General features: G+C 43.8%; 1 protein-coding gene across 8 annotated transcripts in view; it reads left to right on the top strand.

The window, feature by feature from the left end:
- The window catches only part of nebl (nebulette), a 103,081-nt gene that overhangs the window by 21,845 nt on the left and 61,771 nt on the right, over positions 1-19,465 (top strand). For 6 of the 8 annotated variants that reach the window (XM_037079954.1, XM_037079956.1, XM_037079955.1 and 3 more), the window contains one exon: positions 72-2,931. In XM_037079954.1, the coding sequence (XP_036935849.1) occupies positions 72-2,158 (2,087 nt within the window). In that variant the 3' untranslated portion in view covers positions 2,159-2,931. Of the gene's footprint in view, positions 1-71; positions 2,932-3,543; positions 3,925-7,935; positions 8,031-19,465 lie in introns of those variants that run through there. The other 2 variants (XM_037079961.1, XM_037079962.1) reach the window with 1 other exon arrangement.

Consider the following 19,465-nt stretch of genomic DNA (forward strand, 5'->3'; position numbering starts at 1 on the left):
TTTGGAGTTAAACAGTTGATTGGTGATTTATGAGTGAAAATAATGTGACATTTTCTGCTTTGTGTTTTCAGGGCTCAGAAAAAAGACGGGAGCAGAAATCCCTTCAAGCAACCTGCTGACACGTTCGAAGAATCGGCTGCCTGTTAGAAGAGGAACTGTGGAAGAATCGCTCCACTGTGTGTTCCCCAGGCCTCCCGTCTACAGATCTCCTTCCTTTCCCGTCTTTTTTTACCCTGGAAACAGAAAATATAATAAAGAGATGTCCAGCTCCAGGTATGTTAAAGATGAGTTACATCAAATTGTAACCCCTTCTCCTGATGTAAGGCATCTTGGACAGGTGATCTATACTATAGCAGATGAACTCCAGGAAAGACTCCAGGAAGACAGTCCTATCCATTTGATGTGTGCACTGGAACCTACTCCCCCGATTCCCTACGTTATCTTACTGCGCAGTTGGAATAACATTCGCATAGCTTGTTCTTTACTCCCCTTTTTACTCCACGTCTTACTTCACCATCTACTCCACCATTTGAATAATTTCACAAGGAATCATGGAAGTGACCAGCGTGCTCTGGAGGAAATGGAGCAACAGATTATATCACAGAATAACTCGGTTGCGTCAGCTGGTCCACTCCTGCTTAAACTAAAAGACTTCAGGGTTCAGTCTCCTGCAGAATTATTCACCTTAGATCAAGAGTTACAACAGCTGGATGATGTTTTCTCGAGCTACAGCTCTGTCAACACTGCAGGAAGTGCAGAAAATATAAATGTCAAGCCTCAGCCGCCTGAATGTGAGGCAGCAGGTGACAGCGACTCCCTGGTTAAAATGGAGGCACCTGTTACAGCTGTGATCTCCTCAGTCACAAACACCCAGCCGACCCGTCCTCACCTCCAGCTGTCCTCAGATCCTGGTTGGAGTCAAAGAGGCTCCAGCTGTTTGCCTCGTTCTCACAGCGTTCCCTCACTGAGTCAGAGAAGCTGTGCAGAGAACCAGACCTTCAGACCATCACAGAGCTTACCTGACATGCTGTTAACAAGCAGCTTTGAGGAGTTCACACCTGATATCACTGTTGATGAGGACGATGAAAGCTACCGGTTCCTGTGCTCCTGCCCGGGCCTGTACCAGTGCAGTGTGACGGGCCTGGTGTTCCACATGGAGGGAGAAGGGGACGTGGTTTACAGGATTGTCTCTTGGGACAGGAGGCTACTGGCCCAACATCACAAGAAGCCTGCAGGACCCCTGTTTGACATCAAATGTCAGCAGAAGTCTGTGTGTCGGCTTCATCTCCCACACTGTGAGATCCCATCCACAGCTGGATGTCAGTTCTTGTCAGTCGCTCACCTGAATGATGAGGGCATCGAGTTCATCGCCCCTCATAAGGTAACAGACACTCATGTGATCATCAACATCTCAGGGTTTTCTGGTTATGGTAACATCAAGGATAAAGATTCACCTCCAGAACCGGTCCGAGCGCTGGTTCTGCTGTTCTACAGGCCTCCAAATTATCCTGATGTTGAATCTCTCCTCAATGTGTTGATGCTACCAGGTAACGTCGTGCTCAGTGATGTGCGACGCACAAGAAAGAAACATGTAGGAGATGAGCTCTACATAGAGACGTCCCCAGACTGTGAGCTGCTGCCAAAGCAGAAATACACACTGTCCACTTGTCCTGAAGACGACTCAGTTCTAGTTCAACCAACAACAGCAAAATTTCACAGTGACAACTATGACAACTACTTTACATCATTCCAGGTGGATTTGGAGAAAATCCTGAAACATATTAAACTGTTTCTGAGAGACACCAACAGACACAGTGTCTGGGAGAGACGAGTTTGTCTTTCATCAGCTGGACTAACAAAGTCCTGTGGACGGAGCGCTCTGAATCTGCCTTCACACCAGAAGCTGTTTGACATACGCAGCAGCTTCATCGAGGGGATATCAGGACCTGTTCTCAAGAGTCTGCTGGACAAACTGTTTGAGAAAAAGGTTCTGATTGATTCTGAGAGGGAGTCAGCGGACGAGATGCAAAACAGAGGAGACAAAGCTCGTTTAGTTATCGACACAGTGAGGATGAAAGGTGAAGCTGCCAGTTCAGAGATGATCGAGTTCCTCTGTGAGCTCGACCCGTTCCTCTGTGAACATCTTGGACTGATGTGAACGAACAGGTGATGCAGGCAGAACCTGTTGACCTGGTGGCCTCCATGATTGTTGTCTTTGTTACTGCAGGTCACTGATGATTTACATGTTTCATTTTCATCCACTTTTGATGTTTGTTGTCATTTTATCTTACTTGACTTTTGTGTTTCAATGCTGCTGTATTTCTTTCTGTAAATGTCTGTGAAATGTTTTTCAGCTGTCATGCAGTAAATCATCTACCTCAGCGTGTGAAAAAAACCTCTTGTAATGATTTTATCCCTTCATCAGCCAGCAGGTGGAGACATTTGCTTGTTGATGGTCAGAGTGAATGTCAGCTCTAGTTTAAATACTGCACAGATAAATAAGCTTATTAAGCCATCACAGAAAAGAACAGAAAATTATTTTTTTATAAACCTCACAGTACAACAGTTGGCACAGATGACAGTTACTGAATGTTCCATCACTAAATACTGTTTCTGTATAATATGTTTGGATATTATGTCATATTTGTGACAGTTGGGTCTGTCTGTTTGTATCAGAACATACAATATGTTGGCCAGTAAGTCACCAACTATTACATAAGTTTGTCCACAAAGTAGCCTAAAGTGTCCTGCTCAGAACACAGTGATTAATTCATGGTGTGTCTTGATATTTTTAACTACTACATTGATTAGTTTTGTTGTTTCATGTGGGTGAGTGGAAAAGACGAAATGAAGAAAAAAATATTTTGCACACTATATTGATTCTGTATCATCGGATCTACCTGTTGACAATAAAGGTGCTTCTAAAAACAACTCAAGTTGAAAATGTGTGTTTTTAAAAAAAAATCTTCTTGTATTAATTTAATTGTATACAAACTATTTTATATTCATATTTGCACGACAAAGGAATAGTTATTAAGTGTTATTATTATTACTGTTATTATTGTTTCCTCCTCGCTAACTCCCAGGATTTTGTTTTGTTTTTTTTTATTCTATTTTATTTTATTTTATTTTACCTTAGTCATTTTTATTTTTTGCTACTTTATCTTAGTCACTTAATTTTAATCATTTAATGTAATTTAATTTTTAGGTATTTTGTACCTCCTAGACTGAGAGACCTAGACACGTAATTTAATTTGATTTAATTAATTCATTTGGACTTTTTTTTTTTTCTATTTTAGTAATTTTATTATAGTCTCTTTTTTGTCATTTAATGTTATTTTTGTTTGTGTGTGTTTTGAACAACACATAAAGTCACTCCCTGGTGAACTTCCTGTTTCTTCCTCGCTAACTCCCGCCATGTTATTTATTTTATTTTGTTTTATTTCTGTGTGATTTTAGTCACTTTATTTTAGTAGATTTGTTTTAGCAATTGAATTATATTTCATTTTGTGTGTGTGTGTCTGTTTTGATCGGCACGTGAAGCCACTTCCTGTTTTCCTCTGGTGAACTTCCGGTTTCTTCTCGGCTAACTGCTGCTAGCTTGTAGCCGGTGGAGCGGCGGGTCCCGGCGCAGCATCATCAGGCAGCTTCAGACCGGACGGTGAGCCGCGGAGTGAGGCAGCACAGACGGCGTCTCTCTGACACATTCTCAGCCTCTTTCGCTCCAGTTCGCGGTGTCGCTTTTTGAAGAGCGGCTCAGCGGGGACTCGTGGGACTCTCGGTCCGGACTCCCTTAACTACACCTCGGGGTAACGAGTGGACTGTAGCCGTTGGAGCCCCGCGGAGGTTTGGAGGATGAACCCTCAGTGTGCCCGCTGTGGGAAGATCGTCTACCCGACGGAGAAAGTGAGCTGCCTGGACAAGGTGAGCACTTTGTAGAGAAAAGGAGGGAAAAGGAGAAACACTCAGGTGTGTTTTTAATCCTCCACATAAATGCAGTTAGGTTACATAAGTCCGATAAAACCGACAAAGTGGCGCACATCTAAATTCAAAGTGGAGGTGGATCACAAGATGGGTGAAGTTGTTGGAGACGCAGGTGGAGGAAGAAACACGCCTTTCACCTGGTTTACAGCTCAAAACACCTCCACAGCAGAGCATCAGACTGTTAGACACAGAAATATCCACTTCAAGATGTTTAAATCGTAAAACAAACTAATACATCTATAGAAATAGGAATAGTTCGGCGTCACACCAAATAATACAGCAAAAGCAGCATTAATTGTCTTTCTGTCCACTAATCTATTATTTAGATTTAGTTGATACTCATTTACACGATGTTAAACCCATAATCATGATTAAATTAGTGATTTAACCTCATAAGATGTGGGTGTATGTTTAATTAAACACACTTTATCTCAGTAGTTTAGCCCATGAAAAGCTGCTTTGATATATTTTTCTTCAGCCAGTGAAACAAACACATCTGCACAAGAATGAGAAAATAAATGTGGATATATAAAGAGACATAAATGAGCAAGAACATCGAGAAAAAACACAGAAGCTGAAGTGAAAAGAAGAGATGAAAATCAATACAAATACGCTGAAAAATTATGAGTTATGTGCAAAAATAGATAAGAAATAAATGTGAAAAACAATTAAAATGCTTAAATGTCAACATTTTTTAACACAATAATCAGCGTATCGTGACTTTTAATAGACATTTTATTTCCTGTATTATGATCTCACCATTCAAATTGTCAGTACAGTCTTCTGTACGATCAGTTTCCCTCCTTTTGTATTTTCTGTCCCTATATTTTTGATGGTATTTATGTACATAAAGTATAAATATGCTACAAATGGGTTATTATAGAATGAGCTGTTATTAAAGAGAAAGAAACACGTGAACAAATACAAATTAAAACACCTTAAATAGTCACAAAAATCACATGATAGTAACATCCAGACATTTCTGCCTTTTTTTGCCAGTGTTTTTTGATGTCTGTGTTTGCATGGTAACACCGCTGTAATATTCTGTTGCATAATGGTGATAAATTATTTATTCATCTTCAGCAGTCTCATGCATTCACTGTCTGTTCTATGAGGCGTCCGATGACACAACAGCATGTGGGCACTGAACATGATATCAGCTCCCGCGTTTCATCAGGAAAAGGCTCCCATTGCACAGAGTTGTTAGCAAATACTGTGTGCTGCTTGTGAAAGTGAAGCAAAAGGACCCAGATTGTCAGAAGCAGCACGGTTTATCTCCTGACTTGAGCTGAGACAATGTGAGAGGCGGCGTTTAGAGAGGATGAGGCTGGCAGAGAAACAAAGAAGGGAATGGAGAAAGTGAGAAGGAGCGTGTGAGGGCGAGAAACTGGCTGCTGTGTCCAACAAAAGCTCATTTAATCCGGACTTCTGCGGACGAGGTGTCACTGCTTTCACATTTTAGCTACAAAGACACAGAAACCAAATTCCAAGTGGGAATAAAATCTAAGGTAGGCGTGAAGTCTGTGCATCACCTGACGTGGTCATTTCCAGCTTGGCCACTATGAAAAAGTTGTTCCTACGAGAGTTTTAAACGCCGTGCTCTTTCACTACAATTAGAATATAATTTGTGACATTTCTGCATTAAAAACGACCACAGCGTTCCAGCTGGCGACCAACCGAATAACGTTCAGTCGGTCGCTTGTTTAAAACTAAAACATCACCTCGTCTGGAGCGTTTGTGCCTGAGTCACGTCAGACTAGGAGCAGTGGCATTTCTTTTAAAGTGAAACTCTCGCCAAAATGCATCCTAGGCTTTATTTGTGAACGTATATGAGTCAAACCTTCGTGTGAACGCATAATTACGATGAAAGAGTGCGATCAGACAGGTCGGAGGTCCAGCATTACTCTCCTGCCTGTCAGGTCGCACGCGGGAGTCGACACTTTTTGTCTGCCATGACGGCGGCAAGTGGAACAAGCTGCTGCTAACATGAGCTGTTCAAAAACTTTCTTTTTAGTAACTCTGTGTACATAAACAATGTTGTCAGTGCTGGTGTTCATGTGTAGAGACCCTGGTGATGCTACCAGCAAAGTTTCATGTTGTGTCGAGACTTCTTACTGTTTTAAGAACAGAGATTTTGATGCTATCTTAAAAGTGCCCCCATTGAAAATGTGTTTGACACGAAAATGACAATACGGTAAATCTTTAAGGTGCCTTTTTCATCGTAATTATGCTTTTACACGAAGGTTTGACTAATTTACATTCACAAAAAAAAGCCTCTTTTGCATTTTGGCGAGAGTTTCGCTTTAAGACGGAGGACTCCCATGATCCCACGCTACTTCACGACGTCGCTAAACTGTCTTATGTTTCCGTTGTTTTGATTGCGGCCCCCCTAACGGCAGAAATTAAACCCAGCACGTTTCAAACACAGGATTAATACGGAAGGCATATGACCACATTAACAACTCAAACAGATAATTTAGTGCCGATTCACACTCTGAAGATTCGAATACTCCTAATGCTCGACAGATGGAGGCCGATCAGAACTGGAGCTGTAACAACAAGCGCTTGGCAGGAAACCGACTTCAGTCTGTCACACTGAGATCTGAACAAATGTCAGTTTTCATCCTGCCCCCGACTGCAGTTATATTTAGTCGATGAAAGATTTCCATTTGCCTCTCTGTGAACACGAGCTGTCAAACCGCATCATCAACAAAACACAAAGGAGACAGTCCCGCCCCTGTCGTTTGATTGACAGGCGTGTTGTGAGAGGGACACAGAACTAAAATCAACTCATCGAGGTTCAAAACTCACCAACGTTCAGCCACATGGCCTGAACGTTCTCAGCACAGTGTCACGGAGATGCTCTTATCATGTGACCTAAATATTATCATCCATTCCTCCTCCGAGCGCAGCAGCAAAGCGAGAAAATAACAGCGACCCGGGCGGAGATACGAGACACTGACGCACCTTTTCTCCCCGCAGAGAGGTGAAGTCCCGCCCTCTCCGCTGGACCTCCTGTTCTTACTGCAGGAAAATATCTATGAGTGAACAAAGAGAGACAAAAGAACTGCACACGTTGTATGTGAAGTCAATAAAGTGTCAGTTTGTTCTAATTAAAGTCAAACCTCATGTAGTTCACTGTTAAAGCGCTCAGTGAATCACGTCATCAACAGAAAAGGTCGTAAACAAGATGAAAATCACAATAAATCTGCTCACATTGACGACTGCAGTTCTGTGAGAGGAGAGCTGGTTCTGGTTCAGTTCTGTGAGCTGCTTGTATACAGGAGCAGCTCTGCATTGTTTTAGTTAGTTAGGTCAAAATCAGTCTGATGATGATGCCAAATAACAATAATCCATAATTCACCTCAGATGCATCAAACTAAAGTAACGAGCCTGTTTTGAAAATGTGAGAGGAGAAAGTTCAGATGTCAGGAGAGAAAGTAACAGAGACCCTCAGAGTCCAGATACCTGGATCATGTACTGAAGTACAGTCATGAAGTTTGTTTTTTCTTCGTTACTTCTCACCTCTACAATCCAGTCGCCAGAATAAATGTTGGCGCCGTACATTTCTGCAAACCACGGATACGTTGAAACTTGTTTCAGGTTCAGAAAAGATCTTGTTTCGGCTTAAAATGCCTGTTTTTGTCACCAATAACCGCTGGAATCAGCCGAATGTCTGCTTATAAAAATATCCAGTCGTTTCACACTGACTAATGTTGAAATGGTGTCACTGTCTTGTGGCCCTCTCGCTTAGTTGCAACGCCACCTCCTGCATCTTCTATCTATGATATGACATGTTCATAATTCCCCTCAAATGCATTCAAACAAAAACAACGAGCCTGTTTTGGAAATGTGAGAAGGAGAAAGTTCAGACACTCAAGCACCGAATTTGTACTTTGCTGTGAAAATCTCATTCTGCTGCAACTCTAATGTTGCGTGTGTTTTCTCCAGAACTGGCATAAAGGATGTTTCCACTGCGAGGTTTGTAAGATGACCCTGAACATGAAGAACTACAAGGGCTACGACAAGAAACCCTACTGCAACGCGTGAGTCCTGCTCTCTCAGTGTTCTCATGTCACGCTGTATATAACCCTCATTATAATGCACTTTATAATTAGCGTATTGTTGTCTTACGCTCTTCAGACTGTGAGTTCGAGTGTTATTTTCTGTGTACGAACTCTCTCCGGGTGTAAACACCATCCTCTGGCTGTAGCTGCTGTGTTATTATGTGCATCTGTTCGTATCTGAGGCGACCCTTCCAGGTTTTTATAGCAGCGCCGGTTACGGTCCGTGGTTGTTCTCGGTGGTTTTGGTTTTGAGCCCGGCCCAGCTTCACTCCCTGCTGCTGCTCCTGTTCACAGCCCCGACCCTGCTCTGCTAACATGCTCTGCTTGTTATTATCTGTACGCCATGATACACAACACAACCATTTATAGCCCCGAGAGAAACTGTAGTCGTCCTGGACGGTCCTTCATAGACACCAGCTACAGTAAGAATGTGAAAGGAGGTGAACGTTGGATCTGTGTTTGATGGATGTTGGGAGTAAATCACAGCGTGTGCTGAAAACTTGCTGCTGGTATCTTGTGGCTGCAGAAAGGAAAAGCTGCGGCTGTGACCTTTGACCTTGTTGCTGATGGTTGTTTGTAATGTTAATGATCTGGGAGCTGAAACCTGTAATTGTGACGACTTCATCCCTTATTTTCAGTTCACCCAAAGACATAAACTCATCCCCTCCTCCCTCCATGTGGATGTAGATCAGGTGAAGCCTCGTAGTCGACGGAATATTTCTGGAGCTCCACAGTAAAACAGAGTCGAAGCATTCTGCTAAACAAAGTTTTTCTAAACGGAACCGAGCTGCGAGCGCACAGTGAAGACTGAGATGTTGATGTGTCACCAGCGTCAGATCGGGTGCTAACGCTTTGAGTTCAGCAGCTTAGCTTGAGGTGTGAATCTTCACTGGCCTCACTGTCGGCGATTCGTATGCAAACCAAGCGTCTCAGTGTACATCCGCCTCACTGATCTATATCACTGCACGTCGAAATGTTGTTATCATTTAAATCTTCTAAGTCCTTCCAGAAATCAGACTACAGCTGTTTACAGACAGTGCAGTACTTTACACGTTTGTTATGATCTACAGTATGTCGTCTTCACATGGCAGATAAAGTGTTTATTGACAACCAGCATCAGCTCTCAGTTGTGCTCCGTCTCTGCATCGATGCAGAAACTTCCACGTCTGCATCGCGATGCGTCTTATAACGGAGGAGTTTCTTCTCCTCCAGCAGCTAAAGATTTCACATGAAAAACCTGGAGACAGCAGACGAGCTGTGTGGAGACATCTGATGTTTCTGTGGTTGTTTCTGTGTTTTAAATCAAGTCTCAGCTGCTTCACTTGTTTAGCAGAACGCTGCAGCTCTGTTTTACTGTGAAGCTCCAGAACTGTTCTGTAGACTACAACACTTCACCTGACTTTATATCATCAGGAGGAGGAGAGGAGGACTGAATATACATGTTTGGGTGAACTGTTCCTTTAATTTGGAAAGATAATAAATACTTGTAATGAACTGAACCTTTGGTTTGTTATTTCTTATAGTTGTGTTGCCGATAAAGATCTTTTGAGTCACAGCCAGCCGTCAGGAGAACAGGAACAGTGTTGTGTCCACCTCCTGCCAGACAGACCAGCACTGACTTATTGACTCTACACACACACACACACACTCTCACACACATGCACGTAGACACACTCACACAGTGGACTTAATGGCAGAGGGCGTAAAGTGACCTTTGACTCTGCGAGGTTAAAAAGCGTTTCCTCGCAGCTCGTTGAACACACCGTCTTTGTTTCCTGTCAGAACTCTCTCGCCCTCCTGCAGACAAACAGCATTTAAATCCTGACGGCTGAACAGTCTCTCCTGTTGGAGTGTTAAATCCTGTGTGGACATCACTCATCTTATTTCCTTTATAACGCGCTGCACTTATGATATAGTTATGAATAATAAGAAGCAGATCACAAGATGATGTCTCTCTTTAGGTTAATTCAGGCCGGCCGTCCCTCACAGAGGAGCTAATGGCTTCAGAGTGTGTTTTCATTCTCCACACACTGAGTCGGAGTGTGTTAGCTCTCAGGTGAGGAATGTCACATCAGCTCAATAAGGACCTGCAGGGTTATTTATTCCACTTAATACTGTGAAAACACAACTGAAAGTCTGATGTCTGGTTTCTGAAGTTTGCCCCCCTCATTCATCCCTGAATAAATCGCAGTTAGAGAAGTGAGCCTGTGACCGGAGGGCTGTCGGTTCAACTCCCTGAGACCGGCAGGAAAAATCTGGTTGCACTTGCTTCTCGCTCATTACCACCGCCGAGGTGCCCTCGAGCAAGCCCCCGAACCTCGGCTGCTCCAGTGAAACTGTGTGTGAATGTGACTGAGGAAGAGAACGTGGCTCTCAGCGAACCCTCCCTGGATGAATGAAAGTTGAAGAAGAAATGAAAATTCGGAGCCTCAGAAATACTCAAAAATATAAAAATGTTTTGCAAGATGCAGACTTGAGTGCACAACAAGGATCTTTTTATCTTTTGGACAGAAAACAAGACTGAAGTTGCAAATAAACACATTTTATAGTCTATTAAAGGTGGAACTTACTCTTCCAGCAGTCTCCTGTGTTGTCACTGCTGCTGACTCGTCTCGTCTGTTGGTCTGTATGTAAAGTTAGTGCGACAGGTTTGTTTACTGTGCAGAACACAGCTGCAGACGTCCTGCAGGGTCTTCTTACTCATCACTGAGACTCTTGCTTTTGTACCTCGGTGCTACATGTAGCGCTCAGCGTCCTGTAATTAAAGAGCGTCTCTGCCAGGCTCCTTGTTTTCAGTGCGACAGAACTGGTGTGAGCTGCTGTTTTTCTTGGCTTATTGTGTCCTGCGTCTGATCCGAGTCCATTGTTGAGCTGTGGCTGCGGTCGACACTGTCATGACAACAGTATCAGCTCTCAGTTTGACCCTGTGTGGCTTTCATTTCTCCTGTGGCTGCTTCAGGGTCATTGTCAAGGTTCTTGGATCGTAAAGCGTCAGACTGGACCCACACACTTTTGCACTTCCTGGTAGTTGTAGTTGCTGCTGTTCAGCTGTTTCTGTTTGTTTTGAAAACTGTTCCGAACCACAGAGATATTCTCATCGTAGCCTCGTGGTTCTGTGGCAATAATGAATCAAAAATATGTTTTTTTGGCCAATATATCGATGTCAGAATCAGCCCCAAAAACTGCATATCGGTCGCCCTCTAGGTTGTTGTTGAATTTAATGTTGTGGGATCATTTGTGATTATTTGCATTAGTTGTGATTTGCCCCAAACAGACGGATGACTGAACTGTACATTAGCAGTAAACCAGTCTGTCTCTGAGTGTTTGAATTCAGGCGACGCTCTGACTGAACTCAGCACTCAGCAGAGACTCTGGTTCTCTCTTCTTCTTCTTCTTCTTCTTCTTCTTCTCCTCTCTGTAACGTTACGTTCATAAAGTAAAGTGGCATACGCTGCAGTCAGGTTGATAAACAGGACTGAGGATAAATCCATTTTTTTATCCCGGAAGTAAAAAAGTCATCTCTGAGCTCTCGCTCCATCGAGGCTTTTCCAGTTTTTTTTCCTCTTCAGCTCACGCCTTCTTGCGCATTACCAAAGAATTAAAACAACAATGCCTCAAAGACGCTGTTGATTATGGCTTTTAAAGAAGAATATGAAAATGAAAATATCCCAGGCTGAACTGTGGTTTTGTGTCCGTGGTCCCGTGATATTTAAGATCCTATCTGCAGCTCAGGAAGGGGAGGCTGACCAAAGGAAGGGGGACAAGTGGGGGAGAAGGATTACAGCAGCACATGAGGCTCAACACACTCAAACTGACTTTATTAAAGGACTATTACAACCAGGAAGAGAGTTGTCGCAAACAACAGGCTGCACTGAAGCGAGGATGGAAATCAGGCACAAATTCCTTTAGTTGAAGACACAGACACACATGTATAGACCCACGTATGTGTTTCTATGACAGGTCACGGGATTAGATTTAATCTGTAGTGTATGACTGCCCTCAGTGAACCAGGGTGCCGTCTGACCTCTCAGCTGTTCTATTAACTGCTGAAACATTCTTCACTGTGGAGCGAAGGGCTGCAGATCAATTCATCTGTTGATTATATTTCAATCAGTTGTTTTTGGTCCATAAAAATGATGATGAAAATAGCGACCTGTGTTCCCCAAAGCCCAAGAATACTGCGAATACTGAGGTGGAAAACTGATATTTGAGTTTATTTTATCGACAATCTGAGAAATGCTGAATATGTTGTAGATTATAGAACTGTTCAAACCACAGAGATCAGAAGTTTCCTCGAGGTAACGTTGCGTTTCATTTGGTCGCCTGTCGCTGTAACATCCAGGAGAAAATCAGAGAAGAAAACTTTAAAACATCGACTCGTCTGTGAGCTTTTATTCCTGAACCGCGTCAGTTAGATTTCCATCAGTAGTGGTGGTTGTAAAACTGATATATCGTTTAGCTTTTCCCAAGAAATCATCCTAAAATGTCTTTTTTTACCTCAACCTAAAGATGTTCAGTTTACAGTCACAGAGGAGGACGACTCTGGGCCCAGACCCGTCCTCCATCCACGCCTCATGGACGTCCGTCAGAAGTTCTGCTGATAAACCAACAGACACAGTGGTGGAAGTCAAAAACATGAAATATCAAATCTTGGAAGTCTTCTGAGAGACTCTTCCTGTCAGTAATAGATTACTGTTTCGTGAGAAGCAAATGCAAAATCATCCGGTGACGCTCGCTTGTACTTTGAGCTTTAAAACACGAGCAGCTCCGGCTCCGAACAGAAACAGCCTGATGACGACGCTCATAGCAGGCGACATCCTGTGTGAGATATTTCTGTTTAATTAAGTTACCCTTTATGCTAATTAGTAATAATCAAAGCTGCTTATGTAACGCTGCTCACCAGCTGCTCGTATGAAACCGTGTGACTGACTGGCTGAAGTCTTAAGCAGGTCACTTCTCTTCCTGCCCCGTTCTCTCGCTCTGAGTGTAAGTCGACATGTTAACGTGATTTTAAATGTGGTGTGAATGTTAATATCAGCTCAGATCGTTGTGATAAAGACTGTGTGATTATGTAACGCAGCTGCCCACATAACCCAGATTACTGCTGTCTTACCGAGCTCCTCAGCAGCAACGGAGAGAAACATCTCTGTTCACTTCTCTCTTTATTGTCTGGAGAAACTGCAGAAAAGCAGGGAGGGAAACAGATCCTGCAGCAGCTGTACGACATGAGATCATTTACATTTAATGCATCTTAGCGCCGAGGGAGCAGGTGGGAGATGAGTGTCTCCTCAGAGTCATAGAGGAAATATCTCCTCCTAGATCTGTGAGAGAGCTCTGCTGTGTTACTGTTGTGTGGCAGCTACACAAGGTTTTAAAGTCCACAAAGTCCAGTTCATATTCGGTGACTTGGGTGTACATGAAAAACCTCCTTGTTGGATGATCGGAGCAAAAGGTGAACAGTTGTGTTATAGAATATCTGCTTCTTTGATCGAAAAATCAACAACATCTGGAATTCAGGAGAGAAAGTGAGTTTCTGGAGGACACCAACCATCCAACCTCGAAGAGTTGCAGATCATGTGCTGAAACTATTAACTGATTAATCAGTCGATAATGGAGGTAATTACTTCTTACATTCCCACTTAAAATGCATTTTTAGTTTGAGGTATGTCGGGGTCTTGGATACGAGTGACAGGAAAACAGAACATTAGATGGACAACAGAAATATGAGGATTGTACCCGACTCCCGAGGTGTGAGACTCTTGATTTACTAGTTGATCTACGTTCCAAATGAAATAATGAGGTCACGATGGAGATGCGTTTCCTCCGTAGGGTGGATGGGCTTAAGGTGGGTTTCAAAAGGAGCCGGCTGAGGTGGTCCGGGCTTCTGATCAGGGTGTTTACAGGACACATCCAACCAGAAGGAGACGCCGAGCCAGACCCAGAATTTGCTTGTGGGATTACATTTCTCTTTTGGCCCGTGAACACTTCGGATCCCCTTCACGAAGAGCTAGAAAGTGTTCCTGGGTAGAGGGACATCTGGAATACCCCTCTGGGCCTGCCGACCCTGGATGAGTGGAACACCGGATGGATGGAGGGATTACTCCTCAAACAGAACAAGAAATCACTTCACCTCAAAATCCTTCAAAGCGTCAGCAGCTACCAAATTCATCTGGTTGATACCAAAGAATCAGTGCAACACGATCGCCAGGACAAATGATGCCAGTGTACATTTGTGCAAACCATGGACATGAAACTTTACAAACGCTGGACTTATGATCTGGCACAGAACGACCTGGTTAGAGTCAAGAAAGCATCATGTCTTGTCTTATAAAAACCTGGTTCTGTTGCCTCAAACACGGCTGGAAAAGTGCTCAGGTTTCATACTTACAAATGTCAGAACACAGTCCTGAACAGTGGTCTCTGGCTCGGCAGCCTTCTCGCCACGATCACCTGCACCTCCTGACATGACAGGCGGGTCATCAACACGGATTATAAATGTGATGAGACGCGTTTTATAGAAATCTCAGTGACCAATGAAGATCTGCTGCTGCTGAGTCCAGTCGCTCGCTGGACGTGTCGCCAAGAAACGCTCTGAGACTCAACTTGTGCTTCTTCACCTCCTGTTGTGATGCAGCCTGGTTTTGTTTTTGCACTGACAGAAGTCACACACAAGTCTCGCTGATTACAAGCGGTTTAAAACAGCGACCGAGGGCATTTTCCTGTCAACGAAAACATCAGTGAATCACGCCTGAGCGGAGAAGTCGCTGTTCAACCTGCTGCAACGCCACAAAACAAATGACAGAGAACGAGAGAGAGAGAGAGAGAGACGGAGAAAAGAGCAACTGAAAGGCGAGAGGGGAGGCTGAGAATAAATCCGACTGTGAGAAACAAAGATGCTGAGTGCTGCTGGGAGATACGACGACGGGAAACTTATGTAACCCTCCTTCTAATCTTTCATGGCTGGAGCCGAGAATCTGCCGAACGGGGACGAGGAGGGGAGCGACAGATACCGAACAAAGACCGAGCTCAACACAGTTCTGAAAAGTAAATAAATAGACGTGAAGGATTGGAGAGGCACAGAGGGACTGTGAGGCTCAGTCATCGCCGGGAGAGAGGGAGGGAGGGAGGAGGAGAGGACGGAGGGATGAGAAACGGCTCTATTGAAGGCTGGCTGAGAGTGTTACGCATGAATGAGTGAAGAGAAAGACGGAGGACAGTGAGGAGAGATGACTGGAGACAGTGTGGTGGTGTCTCTGTAAACAGCTCTCTGTGTTCACTCCACTTCAGCCTGATGGAGTTGTTTTCTCCTCTGACGCGCCGTCATGTTCTGGAGACGGAGGCCCAGTTCAACTTCAACTTCTTCTTCCTCTTTTTGTTCATTTCTACCTTTCTTCCTGTTTGTACAACTCTGTTTCTGTGTCTTTTCTTCATCGTACCTCCATTTTCTTTTCTCCCTTCACTCTCCTCTCCTTGTTTCCTTTATCATGAGTTCATTTCCTTTCCTTTTCTCTCCTGTTCAGTCTCATCCTTCTCTCTCTTCTCAGCTCCTTTCCTTTCCTTTTCCTCCTCTCCTCTTCTTTTCTTTCCTCCCTTGTCCTCGCCTGACCTTTCCTTCATTTCTATTCCTTGCTGTCCTTGTTTTTCCTTGGCCTTTCCCCGTCGCTCCTTTCCTTTCCTCTTCTTTCCTTTCCTTTCCTTTCCTTTCCTCTCTCCTCCTCTCCTCTCTGATGAAGATGAAGTGTAAAGGACGCCCCAGTCTGCCATCAGCTCCTTGATAAAGATGTCAGACTCTTTAATAAAACTCTGCAGTTTGCTGACGTGGACTCGGTGTCCCGTCCACTGAGGTGCACTTAGCCGCAGTAATTGCCGAGTCGTTGCTTTGTTGAACACCGAGGTCACTTCCTGACAGTATTTATAATCATATTTGTGTCAGACTTTCATCTCTGTCTCGTTCTCTGTGTCTCTAAGTCAAAGCTTTTCTCCTCTGAATCTTCCAATCACAGTGGCTGATCAGGCCGGCAGCCAGCTATTAAATCCTCCGGGTGATAATATCTCTGACTTAAATAAGCATGGCCTGAATTAACTCCCCTCGTTAGTCACAGCCTTTTATCACAAGCTGCCACCAACAGAAAGGAACGAGAGGAGGGCATGAGCGTTAAATGTACCGATGAAGGTGAAGTAATTAAACATGAGTCTGTGCAGGACTTCAGGCTTTAAAGGAACAGTTCACACAATAATTAAATCTGGTCATGATCTCCTCGCCCGGTGCTGATGGAGAGTCAGACCACCACAAAGAAGCTCGTCCAGAGTAATCCCAGTAATTAATCGATTTTAAATCGAAATTGTGATTTGAAAACACGGTGATTAGAGGCTGCACTTCATTTTGCTGCTAATCATTAGTCGTTTATTTAACTTGATTGCAGAATGTGCAGTATGTACATGCTGCTCCTCAGCCTGACACATTTCTATATATAACTTAAGTGTGATAGTTGTGTGTTCTCGTCTCTTTATTAGAATATAGATCAGTTGATATTTAGATGGTGTATTAATGTGATAATGCTCCATCACACGTCGAATCGCAGTATCGGTCGGAAAAATTGCAGCTCGATTGTTTCCACAGATCGTTCAGCCGTACTTTCCATCAGCACGGCGTCGAGGAGAGATGGTGACTGAATTTACATATTTTGGTGAACTGACACTTTAAAGTCACACAAGATAAGATGAGATGAGATGGAGCTTTAATTCCACCTGCCGCCGAACAGAGAAACAGCAAGATTGCACAATATTTTGCACGATATTTTGACTTTATGTGAATTTTTTGATTTCCTCAAAACGTTTCATCACATTTGAGGAGCACAGCTGAAAAGAGCGTCACGTTTATTTGAACCTCATTTTAATGCAGTTCGTTAATTATTCAAAGATAAAACGCTCAGTGTTTTAGTAGGTGGTCTCAGCTCTTCATGTGCTGAAGTTTTAACTTCACGAGCGAAGTAGTCGAGCAGGTTCTTCCAGACCAGAACTAATGTTGAGGACACGTGTGTGGACTCAGAACCAGCAGCAGCAGAGTTTGGTGTGGTGAAGGTGATTCTGGTCGATCCTGGTGGCTGTGGTGATGTTACACTGCCAAGCTGCGACACACACACTCGTACGCTGTGTTAGTCCGAGCCTGAGGGTGTATGGATGCAGCAGTGTGTCTAATGTCAAACTAGGCCACTGGTTGCAGAGCAGCCTGACAGCGCGGTGGACTGCACGGATCAGTGTGTTCCTCTGCTGTGAGTGTCCGTCTGATATTTCATGTCCATGCTGAAAGACTGAGTATCGATAAATCGGTTGACTCATTAAATGTGAGGATTTTTGGGCTGTTTGAAAGTTGTTTCATGCAACTTCCACATTGTTTCACATTGTTGATAACCTGAGGCTCCTGATTGGACTTTGAAATGAAATTGTGGAGGTTTTGAATAATGTTACCAAGCGAGAAGAGTCTGCAGGGTTGAACAGGTCAGAGAGTTTGAATATAAATGTCAGACAAACATCCTCTCTGCTCCCCATCTCACTGAATATTTGAATATTTTGAGTCATAAAACTTTAGTGTCCTCAGACTTAAAGATAAACATCATCAGAGAGCTCAGAGAAATTTGAAGAATTCAGAGATGGTGTTAACATTCGTCACTTGTGAACAGATCAAACTTCGCTGCTCTCAAAATAATTATCATTTACACAATTTACAAGATGGACCAGTGAACCACGTGGAGACAGACAGGATGTGACTTCTTCTCCTTCTTCTTCTTCTTCTGTATGAACAGGGACTCAGGAATTATGGGATGCCTCTATTACTTCCTCAAAATCCTTGAAGAGTGAAATAATAACCAAAATATACATTTAAATAAACCGCCTGTGTATGTTTTCATGTGTTTTATCACACATTAAAATACACCCTGACATGTTCATGCTTCATTGTACCAATAATCGTAGAGTGTGCGTTAGATTCAGTGTGTTTCCTTGATTTGATATTTGTGTGTTTGTGCTGCCGAACTGTCCGGAGGGTTTACAGGAGCCGAGTCTGTCCTGAGCTCACACTGAGAGCTTCATCAACACCTAAGCAGGAAGATGGAGAGCAGCCAGACTGACCAGCACGAACACACACACACACACACACACACACACACACACACACACACACACACACACACACACACACACACACATGCCTGCACAGGAAAACACACTCATACACACATTCAGCTGTCATCCCTGCCCTCTCATCCTCCTCTTCATCTGTCTCGCTCACGGTGATTCACCAAAAGAGCAGCCATGTTGCTTCATGTCACTCTGCAGAGGAACATCTCCTGTGTTCCTGCCCCTGAACACGAGGCCTCGTCCTCGTGTCCATGTGCTGCTGCTGGTGTTGTTGTTGTTGTTGTTGTTGTTGTTGTTGTTGACAGTGAGGGCCACTGTGGTGTCTCTGGCTCGTCCCCCATCATGTAGCCGGCCTGGTGTTAGCTACAGTGACAGCGATGATAGCAGCCGTGCCTCCTGCTCTACCTGCTGTTTCCAAAGCACGAAGAATCTGCCCAGCATTTCTGCAAAGTCGTTCCCTGGCTAACAGCAATACTGCTGCTGACCTATAGATGCTTGTCACGGCGGGTAGCACCCTCAAATTTGGCATTTTTGTTTATTAAATGATATTTTCCAGCTTCATGTCTGAAACAAGTTTTGGCTACAACAGAAAACATTCATCAGAATGAGAGGTTTAGGATTGAGAGCAGTAGACTTTGAGACTACAGCTGCCAACAACATCTTCCCTCCATCCAACCAAACCAGTCGGGAGGAAGAGAGTCGAGATAAGAGTCGCGCTAACAGAGCTGGGATCTAAAGCTGCTCCCGCCTAATGTCCAGTTACAGCTGCATGTGGTGGATAAATGGGACTCGCACTAGATATAACATGAAGTCAAATACTGTTTCACTGACATCTTTACACAGACCTGTCTCCATCTTTACACAGACCTGTCTCCATCACATCTTTACACAGACCTGTTTCCATCTTTACACAGACCTGTCTCCATCATCTTTACACAGACCTGTCTCCATCTTTACACAGACCTGTCTCCATCTTTACACAGACCTGTCTCCATCTTTACACAGACCTGTTTCCATCTTTACACAGACCTGTCTCCATCATCTTTACACAGACCTGTCTCCATCTTTACACAGACCTGTCTCCATCTTTACACAGACCTGTCTCCATCTTTACACAGACTGTCTCCATCTTTACACAGACCTGCCTCCATCACATCTTTACACAGACCTGTCTCCATCACATCTTTACACAGACCTGCCTCCATCTGTACACAGACCTGTCCCTGTTGTTGCACTTGACAGTCCGACTGTGGAGCATGAAGGTGTTAACATTTTGT

Source organism: Acanthopagrus latus, chromosome 19 (assembly GCF_904848185.1).
Source record: "Acanthopagrus latus isolate v.2019 chromosome 19, fAcaLat1.1, whole genome shotgun sequence".
Taxonomy (NCBI): Eukaryota; Metazoa; Chordata; class Actinopteri; order Spariformes; family Sparidae; genus Acanthopagrus; species Acanthopagrus latus.